Source organism: Ochotona princeps, chromosome 14 (genome assembly GCF_030435755.1).
Source record: "Ochotona princeps isolate mOchPri1 chromosome 14, mOchPri1.hap1, whole genome shotgun sequence".
NCBI lineage: Eukaryota > Metazoa > Chordata > Mammalia > Lagomorpha > Ochotonidae > Ochotona > Ochotona princeps.
In genome coordinates, this window is record NC_080845.1 from 7538794 (window position 1) to 7564828 (window position 26035).

General features: G+C 46.4%; 1 protein-coding gene across 1 annotated transcript in view; it reads left to right on the forward strand.

The window, feature by feature from the left end:
• The window catches only part of PSMB7 (proteasome 20S subunit beta 7), a 59048-nt gene that overhangs the window by 29674 nt on the left and 3339 nt on the right, over positions 1–26035 (forward strand). The window contains exon 6 of the mRNA XM_004593583.3: positions 4899–4957. Within this exon, the coding sequence (XP_004593640.1) occupies positions 4899–4957 (59 nt within the window). The remainder of the gene's footprint in view (positions 1–4898; positions 4958–26035) is intronic.

The window sequence follows — 26035 nt, forward strand, 5'->3', positions numbered from 1 at the left end:
CTCACCCTGTGATCATGCAGTGGCTCAAGCCACACCAGGACATCTAATAGGACATGGTTTTGTGGTTTTGAGGCCTTTTTCCGTTTTGAACATTGAACTTGTTTTACAACTGAGTTTATCATATATTCTGCCTGTTGTAAATTGGGCAATAAATGTTCTTTTATGCATACCAAGGCATTTGCTGCTATCGCACTTGTTTAAGCTTGGCTCACAGTTTCCCTGGCTCCCCCACTTAGACAGTAGTCATCATTAAGCACAGTTCAATTCAACACTTGCACTCTTAATTCTTGTATGCTGGGGCCTCTTGGGTGTGTGGGTTGTGGGTATGAAAGGATGTGCAAGTGGCAGAGATGAGAGCCTTGTGCTCTTCTTGCCAGGTCTGGTGGTGGGTGATCAAGGAAGGCTTCTGGGAAGAAGCTGGGATTTGAAGGGCAGCCACGGATTGTGTGAACTGTCCAGAAGCAGATGGACTACCATGTGCCAAGCTGAGATAGGCTTGAATTGGCGTGGGTACTTAGGGAGTGTTTGTCAATGTGGTGTTGATGGGGTGACAAGTATGTGTGCTTTGGGAGGGGAGGAGCAGGGACCTGGTCCTGGAAGGTCAACTCTGTGCTGTGTTGAAGCACACTCAGAACTTGTTTGATGAGTGACATAGCATCACAGTCGAGAAAAGAATCCTGCCCCCCCTTTTTTTAAAGGGGAAAAAAGGATTTATTTTATTTTTATTTGCAAGGTGGAGGTGCCAGAATCTTCCATCTACCGGTTCACTCTCCAAGTGGCTGTAATGGCCAGAGCTGAGCGGATCCAAAGCCAGGAGCCAGGAGCCAGGAACTCTTCCGGGTCTCCCATGCGGGTGCAAGGTCCCAAGGCTTTGGGCTGTCCTCAACTGCTTTCCTAGGCCACAAGCAGGGAGCTGGATGGAACTAGAGCAGCCAGCACTCAAACTCATGTCCACATGGGATGCCAGGGCCACAGGCTGAAGCTTAGCCCGTTGTGCCACAGCTTTAGGCCAGACACCTGCCTTTGTACTGTTAATTCTTTTAGAATTGTTACTGTGAAGTGTTACTGTGAAGATGACTTATTAAGCACCCTTGGTGGGTGCTTATTAGCACAGTGCTTTACTTGCTTTCCTCTGGCTGCCCCATCCTCCCCTGAGAAGTGTGAGTTCTTGGAGAACAGACCTCAGCGCGGCCCCTGTCCGCAGCACCCAGCCTGTTGGTGTGGGCAGCAGGTCCTTTGTGACATCATGACTTTGTCACTTTGACCCAACACACTCATCCTGTGAAGCAGGGGTGCTGTACTGTGCATACTTTCCCTTGCCTTTTTTTGTATATTTGTTCCTTAATGGGAAGCCTCGCAGAAAATCCAAAGATTTTTGCCTTCGGACTGGTGTGATGGCTTAACTGGAAAATCCTCCGCATGTGAGTGCTGGCATCCCATACAGGTGCTGGTTTGTCCCAGCTGTTCCACTTGCCATCCAGCTCCCTGCTTGTGGCTGGGAAAGTGGTGGAAGATGGCCCACAACCTTGGGACACTGTGTCTGCGTGGGAGACTGGAGGAGACTCGTGGCTATTGGCCCTTGGCTTCAGATCAGCTCGGCTCTGGCTGTTGTGGCCATGTGGTAGTGAACCAGTAGGTGGAACGTTTTTCTGTCTCTCCTTTGTGTAAATGTGTGTTGCCAATAAAAATAAAATTTTTAAAAAAAGATTTTTGCCCTGTGTTTACATATGAAGAAGAGTGATAGGTTAGTAGTTTGGTGCTGAAATAATGAGATATCTCAAAGCATTATTAATGGTTTGTGGAAAATGAGGTATGCCACTTAATGTTTTATAGGTCACAGCATGTGTACACAGCAGTAGGTAGTATTCTATGATTTATTGAGTATAGTTTTGGTGTCGGATTAGTATCTACTAAACTTGAATAGAATAAGAATTTGTTTTTTTAATATAGTCACTGAAAAATTTTAATTTTAAGATGGTCTTTCTGAGTTTACTGTCTTTGGCCAACTCCATATGCCTTGTGGTCTCTATCATGCTGGCTTGAAGTTTCAAGCCTGGTGCCATCTGACATGTCTCAGTCACGGGACCAGCGTGTGGAAACCTGACTCAGGCAGCAGCCCCAGCCCCTGCCATGTCTGTGCATTTCTGAAAGGGGGCGCCAGAGTCCTCCTTTCCTTAAAAGCTGGAGCGGGAACTAATTTGCAAGTGATTTAGAAATTAGATATCAAATTTTCTTTTAAAAAATCTTTTCAATCTTATTTTGGGACTTGCTTATGTTTGATCTCATAGGAGGGCAAATTAGGCAGTTTAGGAAGATCCTGCTTTCCAGAAAAATTACTTGTGTTGTGCGTTAGGGTGTGTGCGTGTGTGTAGGTTTAAGGGAAAGCAGAAATACAGTGTAATAGGAGCTCTTGGCTTGTGTGTGTGTGTGTGTGTGTGTGTGTGTTGTTTATTTGCCCTGTGTCTTTCAGCTCCTGAGATTTATAAAACAAAGTAACAGTTCCCAAACTTTCTGCTCTGAGGACAGGAACAGGTCCACAGGCTAGGCGGACACTTGTCCTCAGCCTGCAGGAATAGCCTATGATTCCCACTGGTAGAAATTTGGTCTGCAGCAGTGTTCCTTAGCAAGAAAAACAAGTTTTTTTTTTTTTTTTTTTTAATAAAGGAAGAATAATTGTACTAGGGAAGTGTTTTTCTTTCTCAGAGTACCAAATGAAAAGCAGCAATAGGAAGTAGGTGTGCCTAAGAAAAATAATGGTAACAATAATAATATTTTGCTGTGAAGCTACCAAAGACAGGATGGCACAAAAGAAAAAAAAATATGACCACTAAGTTGTGAGGAATCTTATCTTGGTTTTATTTTTTAACATGAGTTTATTACAGCTTTGCCCGAGTTGATAGCTTTTGGGTTAGTCCTCACCCTTCCCTCAGCCTTTTAAAAATGTTGATTTGCCCTTTGCCCTTGGGCTGTTCACAGAGACAGGAAAAGGTGCTCTGCGGGAGTATTTTCTAGGTGGAGGCCCCCTCCCCCCATTTGCGATGTTCTTGTCTCTTCGTGACAGCTGTCCTTTGTTGTACACGTGATGCCAGCCTGCTCGGTGCTGGTCCGTCCCAGACCTGCCTCTTCTCTGTCTTCGGGCTCCCCAGTGCCTCTTTCCCCTGCACCCTGACTCTGACGAAAAGTGTGTCTCAGAAAATGGGGGTGGGGGTGGGCCTTGGACCCTGTTCACACATATTCAAGGATGCGATTGCCTCGAACTTGAGAGATTTGTTTGCATGAATTTGCTCCTGCATGCTGCTTGTGTTACCTGACTGCACACGTTTTATGTCTCTTTAATTCTGTCTCTTTTCCAAAGAGCTTTTAATATTCCTTTGGATTCACATTTCAGCTTTTTAAAAAAATTATTTTTATTGACAAAATAAGAAGCTAAGGGGGGGGAAATGTGGTTGCCTTTTGCTTCTCAAAGCCTAAATGAATAGTCATTGCTTGTAATGGTGGCCTGCGCTTGGTGCTCCCCACTGCTTTAGCTGTGATGCAGCCGATGCTGGGAAGGTAATGAGCCTGAGCCACAGCAATATTCCGAAACAGCAGTATCTGTCATATTCATTGGGATTACCATGTTCATTGATTTGTGTCTGTAAATCTGCTGTTTCTACCCTTTAAATTTGATCTATAATTGGACCTCCCTAAATGGTTCGAGTAAGGTAGTCTGTATTTTCTCAATGCAGTATTGCTGTCAGCTTCTCCTTTTTCATTATACATTCAGCAGACTTGATAAAATCAGCAGGACACCTCATTTGAAACTGTTTAATCGCTGCCTTTTTCCTTTGCTAAACCATTGAGGTGGTCAAGCGGTGTGTACAAATCATTTTAAATAGAAAATATGGTTTTCTCTGTGACCCAGCTAAATAGATAGCGTTATGCAAAACAAGTTAAAAAGTAATAAATGCCAGAAAAATCTTCTAATTGGAGTAAAAAATTGTGGCCAACTCTATCCTCTCTCTGAAAGTAGCGTAATCTGAAATATTACCAGAGCCCTGTAAAGACAAGATGATGATTTTCTAAACATTCCCTGGTTTTCACACAAAGCAAGTTCACATTTTCAAAGAGTGCTGAGCTGCGTTCTGCTGGCATTCAAAGGGAGCCCATACTTACTTGTAATGCCTTTGTAATCTTACTTTTGTAGGGATAAATTTGCTGTCGGTTAATATCTATGCACCGTAACCTTTCAGCCATTTGCCATTGTGATAATAAATTTTTGTTGCTTTGTCTGTCATTTTGTCTACTCAGCTGTTACTCTTCAAAGTACAGACTAAAAATAATAGCGCCAAATAAATGCCACATAATAAAGTGGTTTACAGTTGTATCTGGAATAACCTGGTGGCTGCGGCAGCTCGCGGTCCTATTACCATCGCTAGTGCGGGAGTTTCTTCCTGAGTGTCAAGGTGACTCCACTAGGCCTCCTCATTAAAACAATGTATTCTTTCTGACTGGCTTGGTATTTAGTGCTATCCCACAGCAGCCCACCCAGGCCCAGTGTTGAGCGAGTGCTCACAACGCCTGTATGAAAGAATGTGGCCTTCACTTTCTAGAACAACAGTAGCTCTCCACAATCTCATTTTCATGCTTCAGTGTTTTACTGTGAATAATTTACAACTGCACCAGTCAGGAGTTGATGTAGGGCCAGTTGCAGTCTTACCCAAGGTGGTGGTAGGTGTGGCTTCAGGCTCTTGAAACACCAATTTTACTTGGTTTATGCAGTCCTATAGGACACTCTGAAATTGAATGTGACATTGCCCACTCACCCACCCCCCAGCTTTTGCTGCCCAAAGGCAAACTGGAGATGGAGAAGCGGGGAGTTGGTAAACTACACTAAGGGTTCACCTTTTGTCTTACAGGTTCTGGCTCCTTGGCAGCAATGGCTGTATTTGAAGATAAGTTTAGGCCAGATATGGAGGTATGTAAATCCCTGCAATTGTGTGTCCAACTTTGGCACCTTGATTACTGGCTGCCCTGAAGCCAGGACAGACCTATTGGATGCTTCTGTGTTGGCTCACTTCCTGGAGCCTGAGGAGCCAGCTGGTCAGCTGCATCCTCTGGGCTCTGGCCTGCTGTCCTTCCAGGCATGGGTGCTACTACTGCTGCTGTATGCAGTGCTTGTGGCATGCCATGCTTTCTGTGTTACAGAATCTCACAATGACATTTTGTTCTGTTCTCTTACTGGGAAAAACTGTTTATGTCTTTTCTGTGTCGTGCAGACCTGACCTGAAAATAGGGCCAGCATTTAAAATCTGCACAAGATGGGCCCAAGATTTGTGTGTGCTAGAGTCCTCCCAGGGTGTAGTGGATTTTGGTTATTTCTCATGGAAGAGAGTTTGTCTTGTTAGGTGGTGGAAGAGGCTTCCTGAATGACATTCCCTCTGAGTTGGCTTTCATGAAAGCTGTCGCCACAAGCAACAGCCCTCCTGCTCCCAGCATCTCCTAGCATAGGTCCCAGACGTTCCCTTACCTCGTCAAAGGGGTGTTCCGCATGCTTGGATCCTCACAGCCCCAAGTCACTCCTCCACTGTATGGCATCCTCACTGCTGAGCCTAGGTCTGCAGGCAGCTGAGGCCTGGTAGCCTTCATCTCTTGCTCGTTTTGTGGATGGAGTTTTCAGGCTTCTTTTCACCAGTGAGTGGACAGTTGGTGAGGAGTTTGGGTTTACCCTGTTTCCTCAAAGGTGGATTTCTGCTAACGCGTTGCAGTGTTCCTTTGTTGTGGTACCAGAGGATGTCTCTGGGACTGCTTTTTGGTAATGTTTTATATGTGAGTATAATTGAAGAAGATGCATGTGAAAAATGCTTTGTTTTTCCTTCAGTCTCATTGTCTTTGGAGCACCAAGTAAGTGGTGTTGAAATTCTGAGATGCTCTCTGTCCCTTAGCTGTGGGCCTAGGGCTGTGAAAGCTGGAACTCAGGATATGAGTGCTGATCTGCCAGCACTGACTTTTCTCACATAAGCTACTGTGCTTTTTGTACATTAAGAAAGCAAAAATAAGTGATTTTGGTCATTGGGCTAGATTTTTCCCTTTGTTGGACATCTGCAGGAACACAAACTATAGGATTTGGGTAACCTTTACAACAGAAGCTACGGTGTTGGAGATGGATGTGTAGCTTAGCGGTGAGGACACCAGTGTCCTGCAGTGGTGTGCCTGGGCCTCCTTCCCGCTCACTTCCTCCGACGACAACTTGCTGCTAGTGCAGACACTAGGACGCAGAGGTGATGGCTCCAGTAACTGTAGTTTGGTTGAGCTCCTGGCTCTGCTTTCTGTCCAGCCCCAGCTGTTGCAGGCATTCATGGATGGTCTCTGGAGCGCCCCTCTCCCTTGTGTCTCTGTCTTTCTGCCTTTCATGATAGCTGTGAAATCCTTCATGTGGTCTGCTGGTTAGATTTTTCTCTAAGACACTTTTAAAAATGTGTGCATCCTGTGAAGACAAAGCATTCACGTGTGTGCCTGGATGCTAACTGGGGAGCCAAGGTCTACAGCCATCCTTCCTGTGTGTTTGCTGAGTTCCAGTGTCTTCAGTGACTTCCCCAGGGCTCCACTGGACGTTGCTCTTCTATGGTCTGATAGCTGTTTCCAGGCGGGGTATCTCCCCCACTTTGCCAATGAGAGTCAGGGGCGTACAGTCATTTCTGTTCTTTAGTGCCTGCTGCTCAGGATCTGTCTCAGACACAGTGTACCCTGAACTAAAGCAAATCTAGCCATCATAGGCCATCTGGACAATAGAGGGGTGCTTTGTTTTCTCCCCTCTGGAGAGAGCTGGATTTTGTCATGAGATCGGGAAGGAAGATGACTTGTACACTTCTCCAACAGTGTGAGTTGAAACAGAGCCAACAAGGCCGATGCCCTGATAAGTGTACAGGCAAGGGAGGTGGAGCACAGGGCATAATGCGCCCTGGGAAATTACTTGTCCAAAAAGCAGACCTGTGAAAGGCAGTTGGGATTTTGCCAGTTCAGGTTATCTGAACTGGTATTTGCCTGAAGTGTGACATCTGGTGCAGAATTTCGGAGACACTGCCACCACACCTGTGAGTTTGAGATGGAAGAAGAGCTTTGAAAAATTCCTACCAGTTATAGCCCAAACACTGCCTTGAGTGAGCTTGTGATTTTCATCTTGTTTTTCCCCCTTGGGCTTCGCTTGGGAGTTCTAGCACAGGAACTGTGGCTTCCTCGTTTCCCTTTCCAAACACCTAGCACAGTTACCATTACAGAGCAGGCATTAATCTGGGACTCGTTGAGTGGTTGCATAAAAAGGGGTCAGAAGCAGCTTCACACAGTAGCTGTCAGAGTAACCCTTCTTTGAAAGAGTTTGATAACTTCACCTCCAGGGTTTGTAGTATTTATCTGTGGTAGAAGTGAAGGCAAAGAAAATTCTATTACTTAATGACAGGAAATCCTGGCTTATGTTTTCTCAGCAAAGGTGTTTGTTGAGACATTGTGCCAGTATATTAGCAGTACATTGGACTTTGAAATGGTTACCTAATGACAAAAGGGTCAGTTGTGTGATCTTTTCTTTTTTGGTGTGGTGAGGGGGCTCATGGAGCCGTTTCCCTTGCTCCTCTGTTGTGGAGTTTGTTCCCCACAGGTTTGCTGAATGGGGAAACTAATGATAACCATGCTGGGGCCTTTGCTGTTTATTTTGCAGCTAAGCATAAAGGATTTGAACATAGAATCCGAAAGTAGTGTGCTAATTTGGTGGGGAAATGGCTCTAAGAATTGAAAGAAAGTGCAGGTTTTATTTTAGGTTAGGGAGGAAATTAGGTAATTTGGATTAGTTTTTCCATTCTGTTTCTTCATAAGAAAGGATGTATTGTTTGGCCCAGCAAGAAACTTAAACTCTTGAAGATTACAATTCATTAAAATTGGTAGAAGATTAATATTTAGTCTGTCAAGATCAATACTGTCCCCTCTTTGCACTAATTGTCAGAATATCACGCGCGGGCCGCTGAAGGGTACTGGTGTGCGGCAGGACCGCACATCACAGAGAGAAGATTCAAAGGCAAACTGTCCTGCACCCTCTGGTATCGACTTGCAAATTAGCATCTGGAATCTAATTAAACAAGCTTAATGAAAGTAGCAGCTGAATGCTGCTGGAAAAGACAATGAGCTTTCCCCCCTTCTCTGATAGATACTCTGTACTATTGAAGTTGGTCACCAAACACGTTGTGTGAGCACAGTTAAAAAATTAGCATTTATTTGAAGAATAGAAACTGTTTTTCATTCTTTATGCATTTGGCATGCTCTGGCGTCCCATGAGAGCCATGCCACGGCAGATAGTGCACAATATTTATAAATCTGTGACAAGCAATAATAGCAACTTGAAAAATTCTTTTGCTAGAATCTTAAGTTGAGAGCTGCCAAAAACTGAGAGGATCAGATCTGCAGTGGCAGCTGCTGTGCCCTACAGTTAGAATTCTAGACTTTGAAGATGCTCAACTTAAAGAAATGAAGACTGCAGGCTTAGCCAATTTTTGCAGGTTTCTAGAGCTCTGGCTCTCTGCCTTTTGAAGCTGAGTTACTGAAGCTCCTGCCGCTGCCTGAGGCAGGCTAGCACCACCAGGGTCCTTTCCTCCAGTCTTCGTGTGTCTTCACGTGCTTAGTGCCAGCTGTGATGGTCCTTGCTCTGGTTGCAACACCGAGGGGTGAGCTCTTACACTGCACCCTTCAGAGTGAAGCCACAAAGATAGATGGTGACATATACAAGTGCCACTTGAGCCATCTGATTTATGAAGTCATATTTCATACCCCGGCGAGTACTGGCCTCTGGAGAAGCCCTTATAGATTGCTCAAGATGTGAGCAGCCGTCGCCCTAAAGGCTTGTGCCTCCCTCACAGACCTGATGCCAAACACCTAGCTGCCGAGGAAACAGAATTAATCTGTCATTGCAGGAAGCTATAGACCCACTTTAACTGATGAAGGAGTTGATACCGATGTGGTGTTCTGAAAGCAAAGCTTAGAGTAACTGCGTTTTTAAGTCAAGTCATAGAAATTCTGAGGCTGATGTTGCAGCCTCATTTGTGCTTGCAGATGGACAGTAGTGTGAGAGAACTTCATTATTTTGCTTAAAAAAAATTTGTTCAGCTTACAGATTGCATAGCACCAAAGCAGAGCACACCACCTGAGTTCAGAGTGGTCAGCTGGAGGGGGCATGGGCCTCAGGAGCTTGGGCACTGCCAGTCTATTTCTACTGTCCTCACCACAGAATGCTGGGCCCCAGGGGGCTCCTCTGACCTACCCTCAACAAAGTGCTGGGAGGTACCTTCCGTGGTGGTTCAAACAAAATCAACTGTAAAATATGGAAGCTGATTTTATTTTCTTAAAGATTTTTTTTCAGTTATTCAACGGCAACATTACATAGTGATGACTAATGCAGCTATTTGCTCTGCCATCAGGCTTGACAACTCATAGCATGGAACAGACAGACAGGGTCTTTCTTTCCTCTCTCAGAGATGGGCCTCTGTCATGGTCATGAAGACCAGCTGCTTCACGCTGAACACGGAGTGCTCGCCCTTTTACTCCAGAGACGATGTGGAAACACGGTGGTCAGCAATGGTTGGGACTTAGGTCATGCCATCCTCTGCTCTCAGCTTTTTGGGCTGTATCTCATTAGCTTTACAACATTCCTGTGAGTTCAGTCCTGTGTTGAGAAGAAAACTGGAAGTATCAGGAGATAGTTACCTTGCCTGAGGTCAGCACAGCTGGTCCGTGAAGGAGTCCGGATCTGGATCTGAACCCGGCTTGGGCTGATTTGAGGTGAACTCCGTCACCCACTATTGTGCCTCTTCTGTGGGCCAGGGCTCTCTGACAGCTTTATCCAGGTGAGTGGAGGTGTGGATTGCTCCGGCTGTCCCCGTTCTCAGATGAGGGCTTGTGACAACGTAGAAAGCTGAACACGCGTGTCGGAGGAGGTGGGTAGACCTCTCTGGTGAGCTCGGTGATTGGAAGGCACCTGTGAGCATGGGGTGTGAGGCTGGCAGACAGATCCTGTGAGAAGGGGTGAGCTGTGCCGGGTCCTGCTGCTGCTTTCTATACTGTGATTTTGTTTCCCCCAAATTGTTTCCCCTAGATTTTTGAAATATCGTTAGAAGAGAGCTGTTTCTCTGTACTTAGCTGAGGTATAGGGAGCGTAGGCTTCTTCAGATTTAATAATGAAACCAGGAAGTCTTTAAATATTGGTGAATGGCATTTGTCCATCTGATGCAAATCATGAATAACTTGAGCCCAAAAAAAAAAAATCAGTAAGACTGTCGTATTTGAATAATGAGGTGCTCTTTTTCTCCCCAACTGCCAAAACTTTTTAATCTTTGTCAACAATTGTTCTGGCCTTCCGTCTTATTTCGGTTGCATCTGTGGGCTAGAAGCTCAGGAGCGCTGACAAGCGGCATATGAATTCCGTATTCATTAGTGATCTTGATCCAAATGCCTGCGTCCCTGCCACGGGGGCTCAGGTGTGGAAGCTGCGGGCTAATCCCACCAGCTGACATGCCAGGGCTTAATGACTCTGGAGGAAGGTGACCACTCGCTGGGAGGTTTGCTGGCGGAAGCCACGCCGCAGACAATGGAGATCAAGGAAGGACTATCAGTGTTCAGCCCCTGCACCTTTCTGGGCAACTTGAACCCTGTTGGCATCAAACAGAGAGTCTTAAGTAAATGCAGAATTTTAAAAAATAGGATCTGGCCCTGGACAACTCTTAACAGTGATTCCCGTGTGTCTATTGATGGTGTTTAACACTGTTTTCCTTGTGGCACTTTAATGATGTCACCTTAATGAGCTGAGCTCAACTTACTTTTCCAGATTTTAGATTCTGAGGTTATATTTGTCTGGTTGTTATATCCATTTAGGTATCTTATGAATCTGGGGGAAAATATGTAGTGATAAACCAGATTCTCTTATTAAATGCTTTCAAAGAGTTATGCTGGTATTTTTGCTTATTGTGATCTCTGGTTTTTAGAAATTCACAGTTGGAATATGAGATTGTTGATTGAATGTGACATTTTTCTTGATGTTTTGACTAGAAGTTCCTCTGTTCTAAAGAAGTTGGATGTCTTATTGTTATATTTATGTATTTAATAGCTGTTATATGATTCATTGAAGGGTACGATTTTGTGGATTTCAGTGTACTCACAGGGTTGTATAACTGTCAGCCCAATTCTAAGATATTTTCATCACCTTCCACAGGAACCCCATCCCTTAGCAGTCATTTCCTCTTTTTCTCTGGCTCTTTACAACAGCTCGTCACTTCCTGTCTTTACTGTTCTGGGTGTTTCGTGTGAATGTTATGCACTCTGCAGCCTCTGGGGACTGCCTTATGCCCCCCGTTGTTCTATTTTCACAATACTTCATCTGAGTTATTGCCGTTCTCAGTACTTTGTTCCCTTGCTGTGGCTGAATGGCATTCCATTCTAAGGACATACCACGTTGTGACTATTTGGGTTGTTTGCATGTTGGGGCTGTATTCATAACATCGTGTTAGGAACCTCACAGACACACCTCTGGCCACATGTGGCAATTTCTCTGGACTGTGTACCTAGGAGCAGGATTGCTGGGTTAAGTGGTAACTTAGTGTTTAGCCTTTGCCACTGATGGTATGATGGTTCCAGGTTCTGCACATCTTTGCTAATACTTATCATCTACCTTTTAAAATTTAATATCATTGTGGTTTAGATGGATTCCTTATTGATTAAATATGTACTATGGAGATGTTCAGCTGGAGCAATGGACTTCTTTCCTGGACATGGAAATAGTTGGATTTATTGTACATGCCCTTTTAAAAAGTTAATTACTTAATTTGAAAGGCAGTTAAGAGTCAGAAAAATTTTCCATCATCTGGTTTACTCCTCAAATGGCTACAGCAGCTGGAGTTGGGCCTGTCCAGATCCAGGGGCCAGACACTTCTGCCTTCATCTCCCATGTGGACATAGGAGCCCAAAGATTTGGGTCATTTTCTGCTTTGCCAGGTGCATTAGCAGGGAGCTATGTTGGAAATAGAGCGAGCATCCAGGACTCAGATTGGTACCTTGTGGAATGCTGGCACAGCAGGTGGTGGCTTTACCTGCCAGACTGCATAGTAAAAAGTCCTAGTCTCAGAGGCTGTATCTGAACTGGTTTGTGTCATTTGTTTTGGTTTTTAATTCCTGACTATTAGCTATCCTGCCTGTTCAGCTCTTACCTGAAGCATTGGACATAGTAAATTGTGGCTGGATTGTTGGGTCAAAATATGTATTAATTTTCTCTCAATAACTTTCTCTCTGGCTTTATTTAGTGGAGAACATTCAGTTTTAGAGTTGTCAACCCTCAGGTATAATCCCTTAGGGCCCTCTACTAGAATTATTTCAGAGTGTTAACCAGTTAGTGTTAGAGATGAGCAGATACGGAAGTGTCAACATTTATGGTTTAGTGGGTGATTGGGAGAACTGCCCCGTAGAGTAAGCTTGTACATTAGATAATGGATATACCGTTGATGGTTACAGCCTCCCACCAGCATCAATTTTTTAATGTGTGTGTATTCTTTGGGATTGGGACTTGCTGATGTCCTTGTTGGGAGAGACAGAGGGGACTAAGTTGAGGTTGCCTCCATGCAGCTGTTTGCTCATTGCCTTTGGTGAGATCTTATGGAGCAGTTTCACCTGCTGCTTCGAGAGCCAGAGTTGCAGAGTCAGCACAGCTTAGTCCTGCTTGCCTAGGGCGTGGCCTCTCCAGTGTCTGTTCCCCTGGTCGTGTCACTAGAGCTCGGTAGCAGTGGCTGCTTCTCACCACCACCCTTCCCACTGGGAGGATTCAGGGGAGAGGTGAAGAACATTGTAACGGGCCACCTTACTCTCATTTAGTCTCAGGAAATACAGAGCTGTTCAATGGAAGGAGATGGGGAAGGAAGGGCATAGTTTGCCAAGATCTCCCTGAGCCTGAGATGGAGTTCCTTTGGGACATGACCTCTGGAATTCGAGAATCATGGGCCTGTTGCTGATTTTTTTCATTGACGGCCTCTGTTTCCAATTTTCTTATCAGGTAACAAAGGGAAAGCTACAAATGGTGTATTGGCATGGTTACTGATTTTGCTCATTTTCTATCAAAAATATGTGTCAACACTCACTTCCGTGTTCTCCTATCACCAGTATGTAAGAAGTCACTGATGCTTACTTTGTAACAAACTGCCTGCAGGGCCTCACTCCCTGTATTCCAGGGTGGCACTGAAAGCAGCCATTCTGTGTGGTTGTAGAAATTCCTTACCCAGCTGTTGGCAGCATAAACTGAAAAGGAGGGGTCATCTGACTCTGGTAGATAGGTAATTAATGATGGTGCATTTCTTTGGAACAGATGTTTCATTTGAACTGTTTGTGCTTTACATTTTTCCTGTAGCTCTGAAATGTAGGGGAAATACCTAGTAGCAATATTTTGCCAAGTATATTGCTTGCTGTACCCACCCCCTCTGCACTCCCCTCCCCCCAGAAATCCAGGAGGCAGAATGGTACTTCTTTGTGACCATGGGCAGTTTAATCAGAGTCAAGAACTAGATTCCAGGGTAGTACTGCGTAGAATCAATGTTTGGTGACTTGTTAAAAATTAAAAGAAGGTGGGCCCGGCGGCGTGGCCTAGCGGCTAGAGTCCTCGCCTTGAAAGCCCCGGGATCCCATATGGGCGCCGGTTCTAATCCCGGCAGCTCCACTTCCCATCCAGCTCCCTGCTTGTGGCCTGGGAAAGCAGTTGAGGACGGCCCAATGCATTGGGACACTGCACCCGCGTGGGAGACCCGGAAGAGGTTCCAGGTTCCCGGCATCGGATCGGCGCGCATCGGCCCGTTGCGGCTCACTTGGGGAGTGAATCATCGGACGGAAGATCTTCCTCTCTGTCTCTCCTCTGTGTATATCTGGCTGTAATAAAATGAATAAATCTTTAAAAAAAATAATAAATAAAAAATAAAAATTAAAAGAAGGTATTACTTCTAGTAAAATACTCTGCCACATGAATTCAAACAAAATGGGTTCTTTTGCCTCTTTCTTATCAGACTGAATTGACTGCACTAACTTGGCTCTTAGATAATTTAAAGCACTGAAAATGCTGCCTTTGTCTAGGCTTTTTCTGTTCCTGAAGCTAAGATTTGGAATATCATAGCTTCTTGGGAAAAGATCTAAACTCTGTTATCCGTTGATTCAATTCCATTTTGGAAATCTATTTCATAAGAATTTTGAATCATAACCACCTATGGTGACGTGTCTTTTTCCTGGGAAAACCCTAATGAATTTTGCTGTTGGAAGGAGGCTGTGTTTCAAAGGCGGGAGGTCACTGTGGCTTGAGGCTTGCAAGCCCTGGAACAATGGATTTACACGTTTCTTGTACACAGGCTAGAGAAATAAAGCAGGAAAATATAGAATTGAGCGTTCCTGGATGGTAGCTTAGAATCATATAAGTTTTGCCTTGGCAGGTAATTTGGCATAAATTGTTAATGTAAATCTGGGTTAGTGGTGAAGATGTTATTTTAGTAAAAAAGATAAACTGCTGATTAATTCAGCATAGAACTCAATTACAAATTGAAAGTGTCTCTGCGGGACTCCCGGGCCCTAAAGACAGCAGATGTTGAATTGATACTCCAGCATATTTCACAGTAGTATGAAATATTAACATGGTTTATTGTACTTGTGTGGTGAACAATCTCAGAAAGGGGGAGTGGTGGGTCTGTGAGTGTGCAAAGCCGCCTAGCATCACATGTCCACTAACGTACGCTGATGAGCAATGAAGAATTTTACAAAAGTTTGTTTTCCTTTCTTTTCCTTTTTTTTAATGCCTGGAAAATTAAGTTTTAAATAACATTTGGGGCTAAATATGTAAATACAGTAGCAGTGTAGCTTTACATTATATGTGGAGATTAACATAAAATTAACAAAATAGTAACCTTGTTAGCATAAGGCATTTAAATGTTAAACAGGACCACTGCCCAGGAGAGCAGGGGACTTGAGGGCTTGGACTCACTTTCCCTGACTTCATCATCAGCTTCTGTGGGTGGAACTGTTGAAAATGCTGCTGTGCAGCTTTGCCGGCTGAGCTGAAGCATATGGTACTTTTTTTAGAATGTTCCTGTGTTTGCAGAGGCAGGAAAGTTTTGTTTCTAGCCAAAAAGGGGGGAAAGTGCTTCACAGTTTTCATCCATCTGAATCAATGTGATGGGGGGTGTCAGCAAATTTGTATACGGGAAGATGTGAATGAACAGAACGGGCAGTGTTTGAAGTCGCTGGCAATTCCGAAATAAAAGAGGGATGGAATAATTGACTTAGATGAGCTATTCCAAAGCCATTACTACTATTAATGGCAGTATTTTAATGTATGTAAGTATGTATTTTACATGATAACCCACATCGAATGTAGGCTTTGCTAGCCCAAGTAAACAGTTCCAAAGCTAGTCAGATGTTTATGTTAAGAACAACCATACCCTGGATACCTTCCATTATGACAGCTTGTTGAAAAAGGTATTCTTTCTTAAAAACCTCCTAAGGCCCCGAGCAGTGGCCGGGGGCAGTGGAAGGAGCGGTTGGACACCTCCATCCCCAGAAGAGTGTAAAGGTTGCTCTTGGTGTCACCTTATGCCCTCAAAAGCTGTTGACGAGAGGTGGTCCTTGAGAGATGTGAAGTGGACTTTTGTTCCACCCCCCCCCCCCCCAAGTTTAGTTGAACAAGGTCTCTGCCTGGTAATGACCCCTTAGCCTACTGTAAATGGGGCTTGGTGAGTCTGGTCCCAGTGAGGGGGACAATGAGTTGGCGCAGAAGAGGGACTGTTGATGGACTGTGTCTGTGGTCTTAAAGATGGCCACCAAACACCCTGGACTCCTCACTGGGTGTTTCCTTTCTTTTTCTTTTTTTCCTTTTTCCTGTCTTGGGGTTTGAGGCAGATGAGTGTCGCACAGAAAGGCACACAGGCTCCAGGTATGACTTGTAGCTGTATAATCGTGGAAGTTTGGACAGCTGAGCATATTTGGAAACGGGAAAACAAAACTGCAGACAGCATCTCATGTTGCCTGGGTGGTCATTTCTGCAGTCACTGTGACCTTTTAATTAGCCCGGACTCTTCAGCGGGAGGGCCGGCTGGAGCCTGGCGTCGCTGTCCCTGCGTGTGAATATCTCATTCCAAAAGCTGCCACGTTCCATTAGAGGCGCTCGCGTTCAGCAGTGGGTGCGGGCACCAGGTAGACTTTTCAGAAGTCCTTTGAGATTCACGCTGCAGTGTAATTGGGAGGTGCTGGTACTTAGTGTGTTGTGCAAGGCAGAATGCGAGATTACCTGCCGTAATGAGACCCCAGCAGCATACCTCAGGAAGGTAGTTAAGGTTTTAACCTTCACAGATACTGTTATTTGTGACTTTCTGTAGCTAATTTATACCACACTCCCCTAACCTGGAAAATGTGCACACACACACTGGTATGAATTGTGCTAAAGAGCTACTTTAAAATTCCACCTGGTGGTACAGATTGTTGGAAATATTTGCAATGAGCATTGTACCCGTAGACTACAGTCACATCCTGGTAGTTGTCACCCTGTCGTGATGTTGGAATATTTGTGTGCTCGTCATTGGCCTAACACTGCAACTGCAGTGAAAACAGTGTGAAAGATTCAGGGACCCAGGTCTGACATTTTGGTCCCTTAGCAGAAATGGTGTCTAGATTTTTATTGGAAAGTCAGATTTACAGAGAAGACGAGATACAGAAAGAAAGATCTTCCATTTGCTGATTCACTTCCTAAGTGGATGCTGTGGCTGGTGCTGAGCCGATCCGAAACCAGCAGCCAGGAACTTCCTGTGGGTCTCCCACGCTGGTGCAGGGTCCCAAGGCTTTGGGCTGTCCTCGACTGCTTTCCCAGACCACAAACAGGGAGCTGGATGGGAAGCAGGGCAGCCAGGATACGATGGCGTGCCCATATGGGATCCTGGCGCATGCAAGGCAAGGACTTTAGCTACTAGACTACCATGCTGAGCCCAGAAATGATGTCTTTCAACTCAGCTGATTGGGCTTAGGGCGTAGAAGGCAGGCTTCATGTGACATGGTTTTTTTTGCTACGTGTGTAACCCCTGTTCCAGTTGGGTCTCGGTCAGCCCTTCAGGGGCATGTTAGGACACTGGTGGTAAACTGCTGGTCAGCCTGCACAGCTTGGGATTGCCTCTCTGAGCTGCTTCCTGCCCCAGACTTGCACTTTGACTCTGGTTGGAGTTAAGATTTATGATTAGCAAACATCCTGATAATGAAATTAAGTTAAATGCTACTTTTTTTTAAATTGACATACCATAAGTTTGGCTTGCTCTGTGTGTTGAGAAGTTTTCAGTGTGCTTTGTAGGTGATGTGAGCATGGAGCTGCAGTGCTGCAGTCTTTGGCCAGTGGATAGCGTGCGGTGGCTAGAGGGCTGTCAAATGTAGTGAGGCGGAGCAGCCCCTGGGTGTTGGGAAGGCATGATTTAAGCAGTATGCGTGTACTTGTGAAGTAAGTAGGGCAAAGTGCTTCAAAAGAGCAAATGTGGGTGGTTTACTAGTTACAACAAATTAAGGACTGGACAAACATTGTCAGTATTTTTTTTGAGGCCTAAGAGTTCACTTTGGAAGTTCAATGAAACCGTGAGTGTGGAGCCAGACAAGCCCTCTCTCCTCCTCCGCTGTTCTGGGATTTGTACAATGGGGGTAAGGGAAATACCATCTTAAAGGGTTGTTTTTAAAAGCAAGTGGGAAAATGTGCTTTGCCCGGAGCCTGCCTGTGGTAAATCGAAGTCTTCCTCCAGCCTGCTATTTGAACGCAATTTCTAGCGAACTGGAGAGGAAATCCGGGTGGAGTTTACACATGCGGACAACCCTCAGTACTCAGGATTTCTCAGCATGTGGCGCACAGGCCTTGGGGGCGGGAGTCAGGGGCCTGCAGGAGGGAGTGAAGCCCACCAGGCCCTGTTTCTGCCGGTCTGCTGCCCTCTGGGCCCTGCCTTGCCGGGGGCAGTCCCTCACATCCACACTCTCCCCTGGACCTTCCCACTACCTTTGAGCACTTGCCCCCCAGTCAATCACTTGCGCTCTGGTACCCTCCCGGGGCCAGACACAAGCTGCTGAGAGCCCCTTGGCACCCAGGAAATGGCATGTGTAAGTTGAGCTCAGGATTTTGTTTTCTTTTCTTTCTCCGAGAATTACTCCAGTAGACTTTGAGTGGCTCTAAGTCTTTTACCTTTTTTTGTTTCGCTGTTATGGGTGCCAGTTGCAGAAGCTTATTACCAGTGTCTAGAAAACAGTTAAGATAATCATAGTCTCTGCATATCTGCTAGAAGGGAGCTGCCTGAAAGTCACAGATGGCCTTTGTGTGAAGGCTGCTGGATGCTCAGGGCATACAGGCGGCTCCTTGCTCCCTCTCCCGGGGAAGGGCATCCAGGTGGCTCCCTCTTCCATCTCTCCTGGGGAAGGCTGTTCACTTCTTTTTCTTAAGATTTGCTAATTTGGGCCTGGCATAGTAGCCTAGCTGCTAATGTCCTTGCCTTACACATGACAGGATCCTATCTGGGCGCTGGTTCTAATCCTAGCGGCCCCGCTTCTCATCCAGCTCCCTGGGTGTAGCCTGGGAAAGCAGTGGAGGACGGCACAAAGCCTTGGAACCTTGCACCTGTGTGGGAGACCTGGAAGAGGCTCCAGGCTCCTGCCTTCAGCTCAGCTCCAGCTGTTGTAGCCACTTTTGGAGTGAACCAGCAGATGGAAGATCTTTCTGTCTCTCCTCTGTAAATCTGACTTTCTAAAGAAATAGTTGAAAAAAAGTTTATTAATTTTTACATATATAGAAAGAGATCTCCCATTCACTGGTTCTTTCACCACATAGTCTAAACTGCAGGACCTAGGCCAGGTCCAAGTTAGAAGCTAGGAGTTTCTCCCGGGTCTCCTGGATGGACAGCAGGGGCCCTAGCACTTGGGCCATCCTCCACAGCTTTTCCCAAACCCTCACAGAAGGCTGAATTGAAAGTGGAGCAGCAGGGACATGAACTACACTGGCACTCACATGGGATGTTGACATGACAGGTGACAGCTTTACGCACTGTGCTACAATGACTACTCAGTTCTAATCATTTTCTCTGTTGTTTTCTGTCTGTGGCCTTTCCTTTCCCACTATTTTGAGCTGCAGTTTCAAAAAGCGCAGATTGAACCACATTATTTCCCAGTTAAAAACCCACTGTTAATGTGAAGAGCTGGCTTCATGGCTTTGAGGTTGGCTGGGATCCAGCCCCACCGAAGTACTTCCCAGATGACCACACCTTCCTCCTGTAGCACTCCCGGCCTGCCATCACCATCATCCTGTAAGTTTGGCAGGTTTTCACTCATTTATCCTCTGCAGCCCCATTCATTGTCATCACTCTGAGTGCCAGGACACATTGTGGTGTGCCTGTCCTCCCAACCCAGCCTGCCGTCAGCACAGCGCCTACAAAGTGTGCTGCTTGCTGAGCTGAGCTGAGCTGGCCAGGGCATTGCATCATTTGACTTGGGACCATCCTGAGAGTCCCTGCGGTGAGAAGGCTCTGCAGTTTCTTGGGCCGCCCGCTGTTCCCGCACCTGGGGGGCCTGCAGAGGGGCTGTGCAGGAGGACACAGTCAGCCTCAGGATCCCACGTGTGCCTTGCACCTGGCTCAGCTCACTGGGCTCCTGCTGGCATCATACTGTGTTTGTCTCACTTCCAATAAGACCAAATTTCTGTCATCACCCTTCTCTCCCTGTCCTGAGAAAATAGGTAGTGTGGGCTTCTTTTTTACCTTTGTGTGACCCACGAAACAGCTTGACTTAGTTTTTTCGTGCTGTTTTCAGGTGATCACCCTCTCAGGGTTTGCACTGGATGCACTCAGAGAGGTGGAGATGGGACTGGGGTCTTAGGACTGTATTAGGCAGCTTGGTTAGCAGTTTGAGGCTTGTGAGCGTTTTCTCACTTTCTTTAAAATCAGTCTTTCTTGGTTTTTGGGATTTTTTTTCTTTTTTCCTCATCTGAGGAAATGCAGCCTTAGACATCTGTATTTGGGTGTACTTATGCCGCGACCATGGGTTTCTGCTTGTGGGAAGCTCTCTTGGTTCTCTTTACTCTAGAAGCCCCAGGATTTTTCTTTCCGTTCCCTGTCACATATTGCAGCAGGAGCGCTTGCTCGCTGGTGATTCTGCTAATGCTGTAGTGGGCAGCGTAGACTGTGCCCCAGGCACTGAGCGGTGTTGGCTTAGGCGCAGCATTGCTTTCTCTTGGACTCTAAAACTTGATGACACACCTGTCTGTAAAATTGGTGTCAGGGGCGTCCTGTGTTTTCATCTCGACCTGCAGCTCAGGGAGAGTCACCCCCGTGGTCCTGAGCCGCGCAGCCCTCCAGGGCCTGCCTCGCTCTGTGCCAGCCTTTTCTGATACCATGTGGCCTGACACCACCTTTCCTGGCTGTGCCTTGGGGCAGGCCTTTCTGGCCAAGAACCCCTCTTGCTGTCCTGTACCCACTTGCATTATCTAGAGGTCCTGGTGCTACGCTAGCGCAGGCATGTGAATGCACACACACTTCCCCTGTGGAGGGGAGAGACGGCAGCAGTTCAGACCTAAATGACCTCAGGCAGCCTCCCTGCTGTGTTTGCAGCAACGTGGCTCAGGTTCCCAGTGTTGGCAAGCCAGCCATGTCTACCAAACAGATAATGCCAAACCTCAAACTCAATATATCAGTCTGAAAACCATGAAAAATGAGCTTTTTCTGCTATGAGAGATGTGGCTGCACATGGGGCGCCTAAGGTCTGTTAGCCAATGCAGGAGATCACTGCTTGGTTGCAGGGGGCGGGGTATGGTCACTTGTAGATGCTTTTTGGAGCTGCTTAAATTTTATTCAACCATCAGCCATTGATAACTCCTTCAGGCCTTCAGTGGAGTGGTTGGTACTCCAGCCTGTCCATGGGCCATTGCAGAACCTGCGTGCACACCTCTTGCTCCCCGTGTTAACAGTCTTTGAAAGGTCCTGTGGGACAGGTCCAAATTTGGATTTCTGCTCATTTGATATTGCTGTCATAATTGGGGTTTGGCAGGATTGTGCTCACATTTGAAATTAATGTTTCATTTGATGTTTGTTGACGGAAGTGCCAAGCACTGTGCTAGTTGCTTGGGATAGGAGGAGGAGGAGCGTGTGGTACCCTCTGAGGTGCAGAATCTTGGTCCATTCTTGCTGGAGTTCAAACTCTCCTGGACCCCACCCTGGTAGCTGCGCTGCTGCAGGATCTTCTGCTGTCTGAGATCACTGGCAGAGGAGCATGTTTTTCCAAGATGTATTTGGGCTAACTACTTCCATTCTTGTTCAGAGTTCTTCAGTACTTGAATTGACTGATTTATAGAAGTTGTGTGTGTTTGCAGTACACAAGCATTATCTAAATTGAGTTAGGTAAGATGGGCATTACCTCACACTTCTTGTGACTGACACTTAAACTCTCTCTTCAGGGCTGTGCTGTAAGACACATTGTTATTATCTGTGGTCACCACATTGTTAGCAGATGTATCCCTTTGGCCCTGCCGAAATTTTGTATCCTGTGACCCCTGTGATCCACACTTCTGCCCACATGGCCGTGAACTAGATACTAGCAGGTGGGAGAGTTGCTGCAGGCTGTAAGATCGGCTCCAGTGCTGTCCATTCCTGTGCTTGGAGTCATTACCGAGGTGGGAACAGAAGGCCCTGGGAAAGAGGGTGCCGGCCAGCCCTGTGCTTCATGGGGGTTTCTGCTCTCCTTACATCAGCTGCTCAGCTACATGAAACAATATATTGCTGGCTAATAATGGAATTTTACTTTTTAAATTCTTCAGAAAAATCTTGTTACAAGCTGATTGATTGGAAGGACTGACCATTTTCATGTTTGAAAGCTGCATGCAGGAGAACTGCAAGGTTTGCAGTCACATTCAATGTTTTGCCCACTTCACTGCAAGCAAAGAATTGTTCCACATGCATACTCAGTCAGATGGAGAGGTTTATTTAAGGAGGATTAATTTGGTGCTGAGCTGTCCAGGGTGCCTGTGGGGTGACACACCTGCATTTTACCCTGGTGACATGCCCAATCTCAAAATCACCTTAGTGAGATGAGAAACTCGATCGTAGCCCTAGATGAGAATAATGTGGAGAAGTTTCTTTGCAGTACTGTTTTGGACCTGCACCGCAGCGGATGCCGAGGTAATCTATCAGTTTGTGAGTGTCTACAAAATGCAACTCTCTAGATAACAGGTTTAAAGTAAAGATTTAATGCAGCCTCCATCTCCTGTGATGTTGCAGTGACAGTTTAAAACTCATTCTCTAAATCTCAGCAGACTTTATAGCCAGCAGTGGGCCCATAGAAAGTTTAATAGCATTACAACACATAAATCATCTTTTAAAGATGCTACTAGTAGCTCCAATATTAAATGCAGACAATCGCCTGTGTTATAAATAATTTATCAAACACCGTTTCAGATTAGCCTTCCATGCTGAGTTATTTATTTTAGCCTTTTCTGTACGATTCCTAAGGCACTTTTTGAAAGATCCATTACTGGTCAGTTTAATGAACTTGGGGGTCTGTTTTGTCCCCTCAAGCACTCGGGTACAGCTGTGGTGACCATTACGTGGCCGATGCAGACCTCTTTGTGCCTTTTACAAGTGCTGCCCATTTGTCATGTAGCGGTAAATGGAGCTGCACATTGGAGTCCAGGGACACATTGTGCTATGCAGTGATGGAGACAAACAGATAGCTCTATAAAGTGTGGCTTGTCACAGCTGACTCGCAGTACAGTACATCACTCTTAGTGTAATCTCATTTAAGAAGCAGGGCTGGCCCAGGGGACTGATATTCCCAGTTAGTTTGGTCTTTGTAACCATAAAGCAGGAAGTGTTCCTTTTATATTCTCTGAACTTTTAGGGAGTGTGCTTTTTTTGCTTGGATTAACTATTACAGGAACTTCTCCCTGGCACAGTGTGAGAAGCTGTCAGCAGGTTTCTTTGGACCTCCTCTTCCTCCTGGTCATGGGCTTGGCACAAGGCAGTTGCTGCGTGAAGATAAGCTGTGTTTTTAGGAGCCCTCTGGCTTGCCTTATTAACTGAGTTCCCAGTTATTAGGCTAATGGGTATGTGCCAGGCACCGTTACAGGTGCTTTCTGTACTTGATTCTGATTTTTCAGTGATCCTGTGACGTACTATATGTATGTTTAATATCATATTACAGAAGAGGAGGGTGAACTCAGAGTGGTAAAATGCCTTGTCCCAGATGGCACAGGAATGCCATCTTGAACCTGGGTCATGGTGGTTTTGGCTTAGCATATAAAAGGAAAGGGAAGCTGCCTTTGACCTTGTAGGGGGCCAAGTCCCACTGCTCCGGGTGCAGACTGAACCCCGGTTCCCTTGTGACTTGCAAAATCAATCCATGAGCAGCTGGTCAGGCAGGACGCTGGCGGTGGGACAGAGGACACATGTGGGCCTGACCAGCTGTGGTCGTGAACTCTGCCACACTCTAGTCAGAGCATCTCGCTGGCAGCCCCCCCCCCCCCCCCAGTCCTCGCAGTCCCTCCACGCCTTCCAGAAAAGCCAAGTGCAAATTCCTCATGAGGAATGAACCCTATAAAGGAAGAAACAGTAGGTCAGAAATACGGTGTCATTAAGCACAAACACTGTTTAATTGTGAAATTCCAGTGGAGAGGAAGCAGTGTGGATATACCTGTCCCCATATGTGCATCTGTGTCTGGGATCGTGTGTAGAACAGTGTTGTCAGATAATGAGCACGTGGCGTGGTGCTGAAGGATGGTGGTCTGCAGGATGATTGTTGAAGGCCCACACTAGAAGCTGGGTGACTTTCCCCATTTCTGTATTGTGAGGAGTATGGGTGGTAATGGTGTGGAATACGTGGGGTGAGCCCTCCGAGCATTAGGTGCAGCTGAGATGTGCATCGTGGAAATGCTGCTTGCGTGTGGCCAAGCAGTAGGAAGGCCCTTCCTGAGGATGTTTGGGCAAGCCTTGTTGGAAACATGATGTTTTCCATCCCCAGTGGAAGTGACCACTAGGGCAGCTGTTGCTTGGCCTAATGAGACCTTGGCAATCAGCATCTTTCCTTCCTCTCTTCTCTTGGGTCTGAGGACCTGTGGGTGTGGGGAGTGACACGGCCTGTTTCAGGGACCTGGTGCCCATCATTGTGTCTGGCCGGGGAACCTCCACAGCCCACCAGCTTCTGTGGCACTGTGGCCTTCTGGCTATGGAACCTGACCTGGCACCTCTGCTGTGTACTGGCCATGTGAACTTGGGCAGGTGTTTGGCTCGCCTACAGGCACCTTCTGACAGTGTCAACCACAGAAGGTATTTGGGGGCAGGGAGTGCCTTCCCCCAGGACTTGGCACTTCACACTCTGGGTGCCCATCCCACAGTATCGGCAGGCCTGTGTTTTGGAGAGGGCTGGGGATGGCGCGGAGACATGGAGTTATCTTCCCTAGAATCAGTGGGGCGAAAAGACATATGAAAGATGTAGATTCCCATTTCCTAAGTCTTTACGCTTAAACAGCACATATAATATGATTATAAATCAAACTGTACATAATATATTTGAAAATTTGCACATTCTAAAGTTTTATCAGTTATCTGCTTACATTATAAGATGTTTGCAAAGTAGAGTGTGATTCGTGTAATCTCATAGTGCTGTCAGCTTTCTGGTGTGTGTGCTCAGTTGGATCAGTTGGTGCTAGAATTAGACATGCATCTTGAATATGATGTGTGTGTCTTAGTGTCCTTTAAATCTTTCCCATTCTTATCGCCCCCCCCCCCCACACAAACTTGGGAAATATATTTTGTTTGAGAGGCAGAGAAGGAAAGTCAGCTATAAAAATAGAAAGACTGAGACCTAGAGACCTTGCATTGTCTGTGAAAGGACCTGGTGGAAGCCCCACGCTGGGTTAGTTCCAGCTGCGTGTTGAGCCACATCACCGAGTCATCTTCATTCACTCCTGCCTACCAAGGGTCTGCATGAGCAGGAAGCTGGAGTGAGGAGCTGTGCTGGGGTTGAACCTAGCCATTCTTAGTTATCTTAACTGGGGTTTTAGCTGCTCCAGTAAATATCAGTCCCCGTTGGAGAAACTGGAAGCTGCAAGCCCCCATGCTGCTGGTGTGATGTGGGTGTCATCAGGTGCAGTCAGCTGGTTCAGCAAGCAGGAAAGAGGAGCGTGGTGACGAGGGTGAGGAGCTGGTAGACCAGGAGCCGGGGCATAAGCAGAGTACTCACAGTGGGCACACGTGCTCACATCACATGCCTGCACATACCCAAAGTCAGGGACACTCATTGGAATGAGGTCACATTCGATCTGGCAGTGGTTGGATTTTGGCTTTTTGATGTGGTGGCTTCAGCAGCTGGCATCTCGCCCAAGACGTTTTCTTTGCCACCTGCCCTGATTTCTGGCAAGGCTTTTTGGTTCCAACAGCTGAGAATCCCAGAAGAGAATTTTTAATCAGAAGCCCCTGTTTGAATGCATTCTTCTGAGACTGGCTTTACTGGCCTCACATAGGTACCACTCAGGACGGGCGGGGGGTGTAAAGCTGGAGATTAAAGATCAAAATAACCCGGAGCCCCTGCTATTGGTTTTTTTTTTTTTTTTTTTAAGATTTATTTTTATTTTTATTACAAAGTCAGATATACTGAGAGGAGGAGAGACAGAGAGGAAGTGGAGCTGCCGGGATTAGAACCAGCAGCCATATGGGATCAAGGTGAGGACCTTAGCCACTAGGCCATGTCACTGAGCCCCTGCTATTGGTTTGTAAGGATCCTACTTCCCACAGCACCTCCTGAGTCCCTCCTCCTGAGTCTGTAGAGGGCGCTCATGCTCCTAGAATCCCTGCCTGGCTGGGGGCAGGCAGAGAAGCCAGAGCGCGGAGTGGACCCAGACCTTCCTGCAGCTTTAGGCAGGGGACTGGCCTTGGAGGACCTCAGCTGTGATGCTGGGTGGGGCGTTGTCTTCCTCTGACGGTATGAGCCTAACAGCCCGTGGGCTGAGCTGGCAATCCCC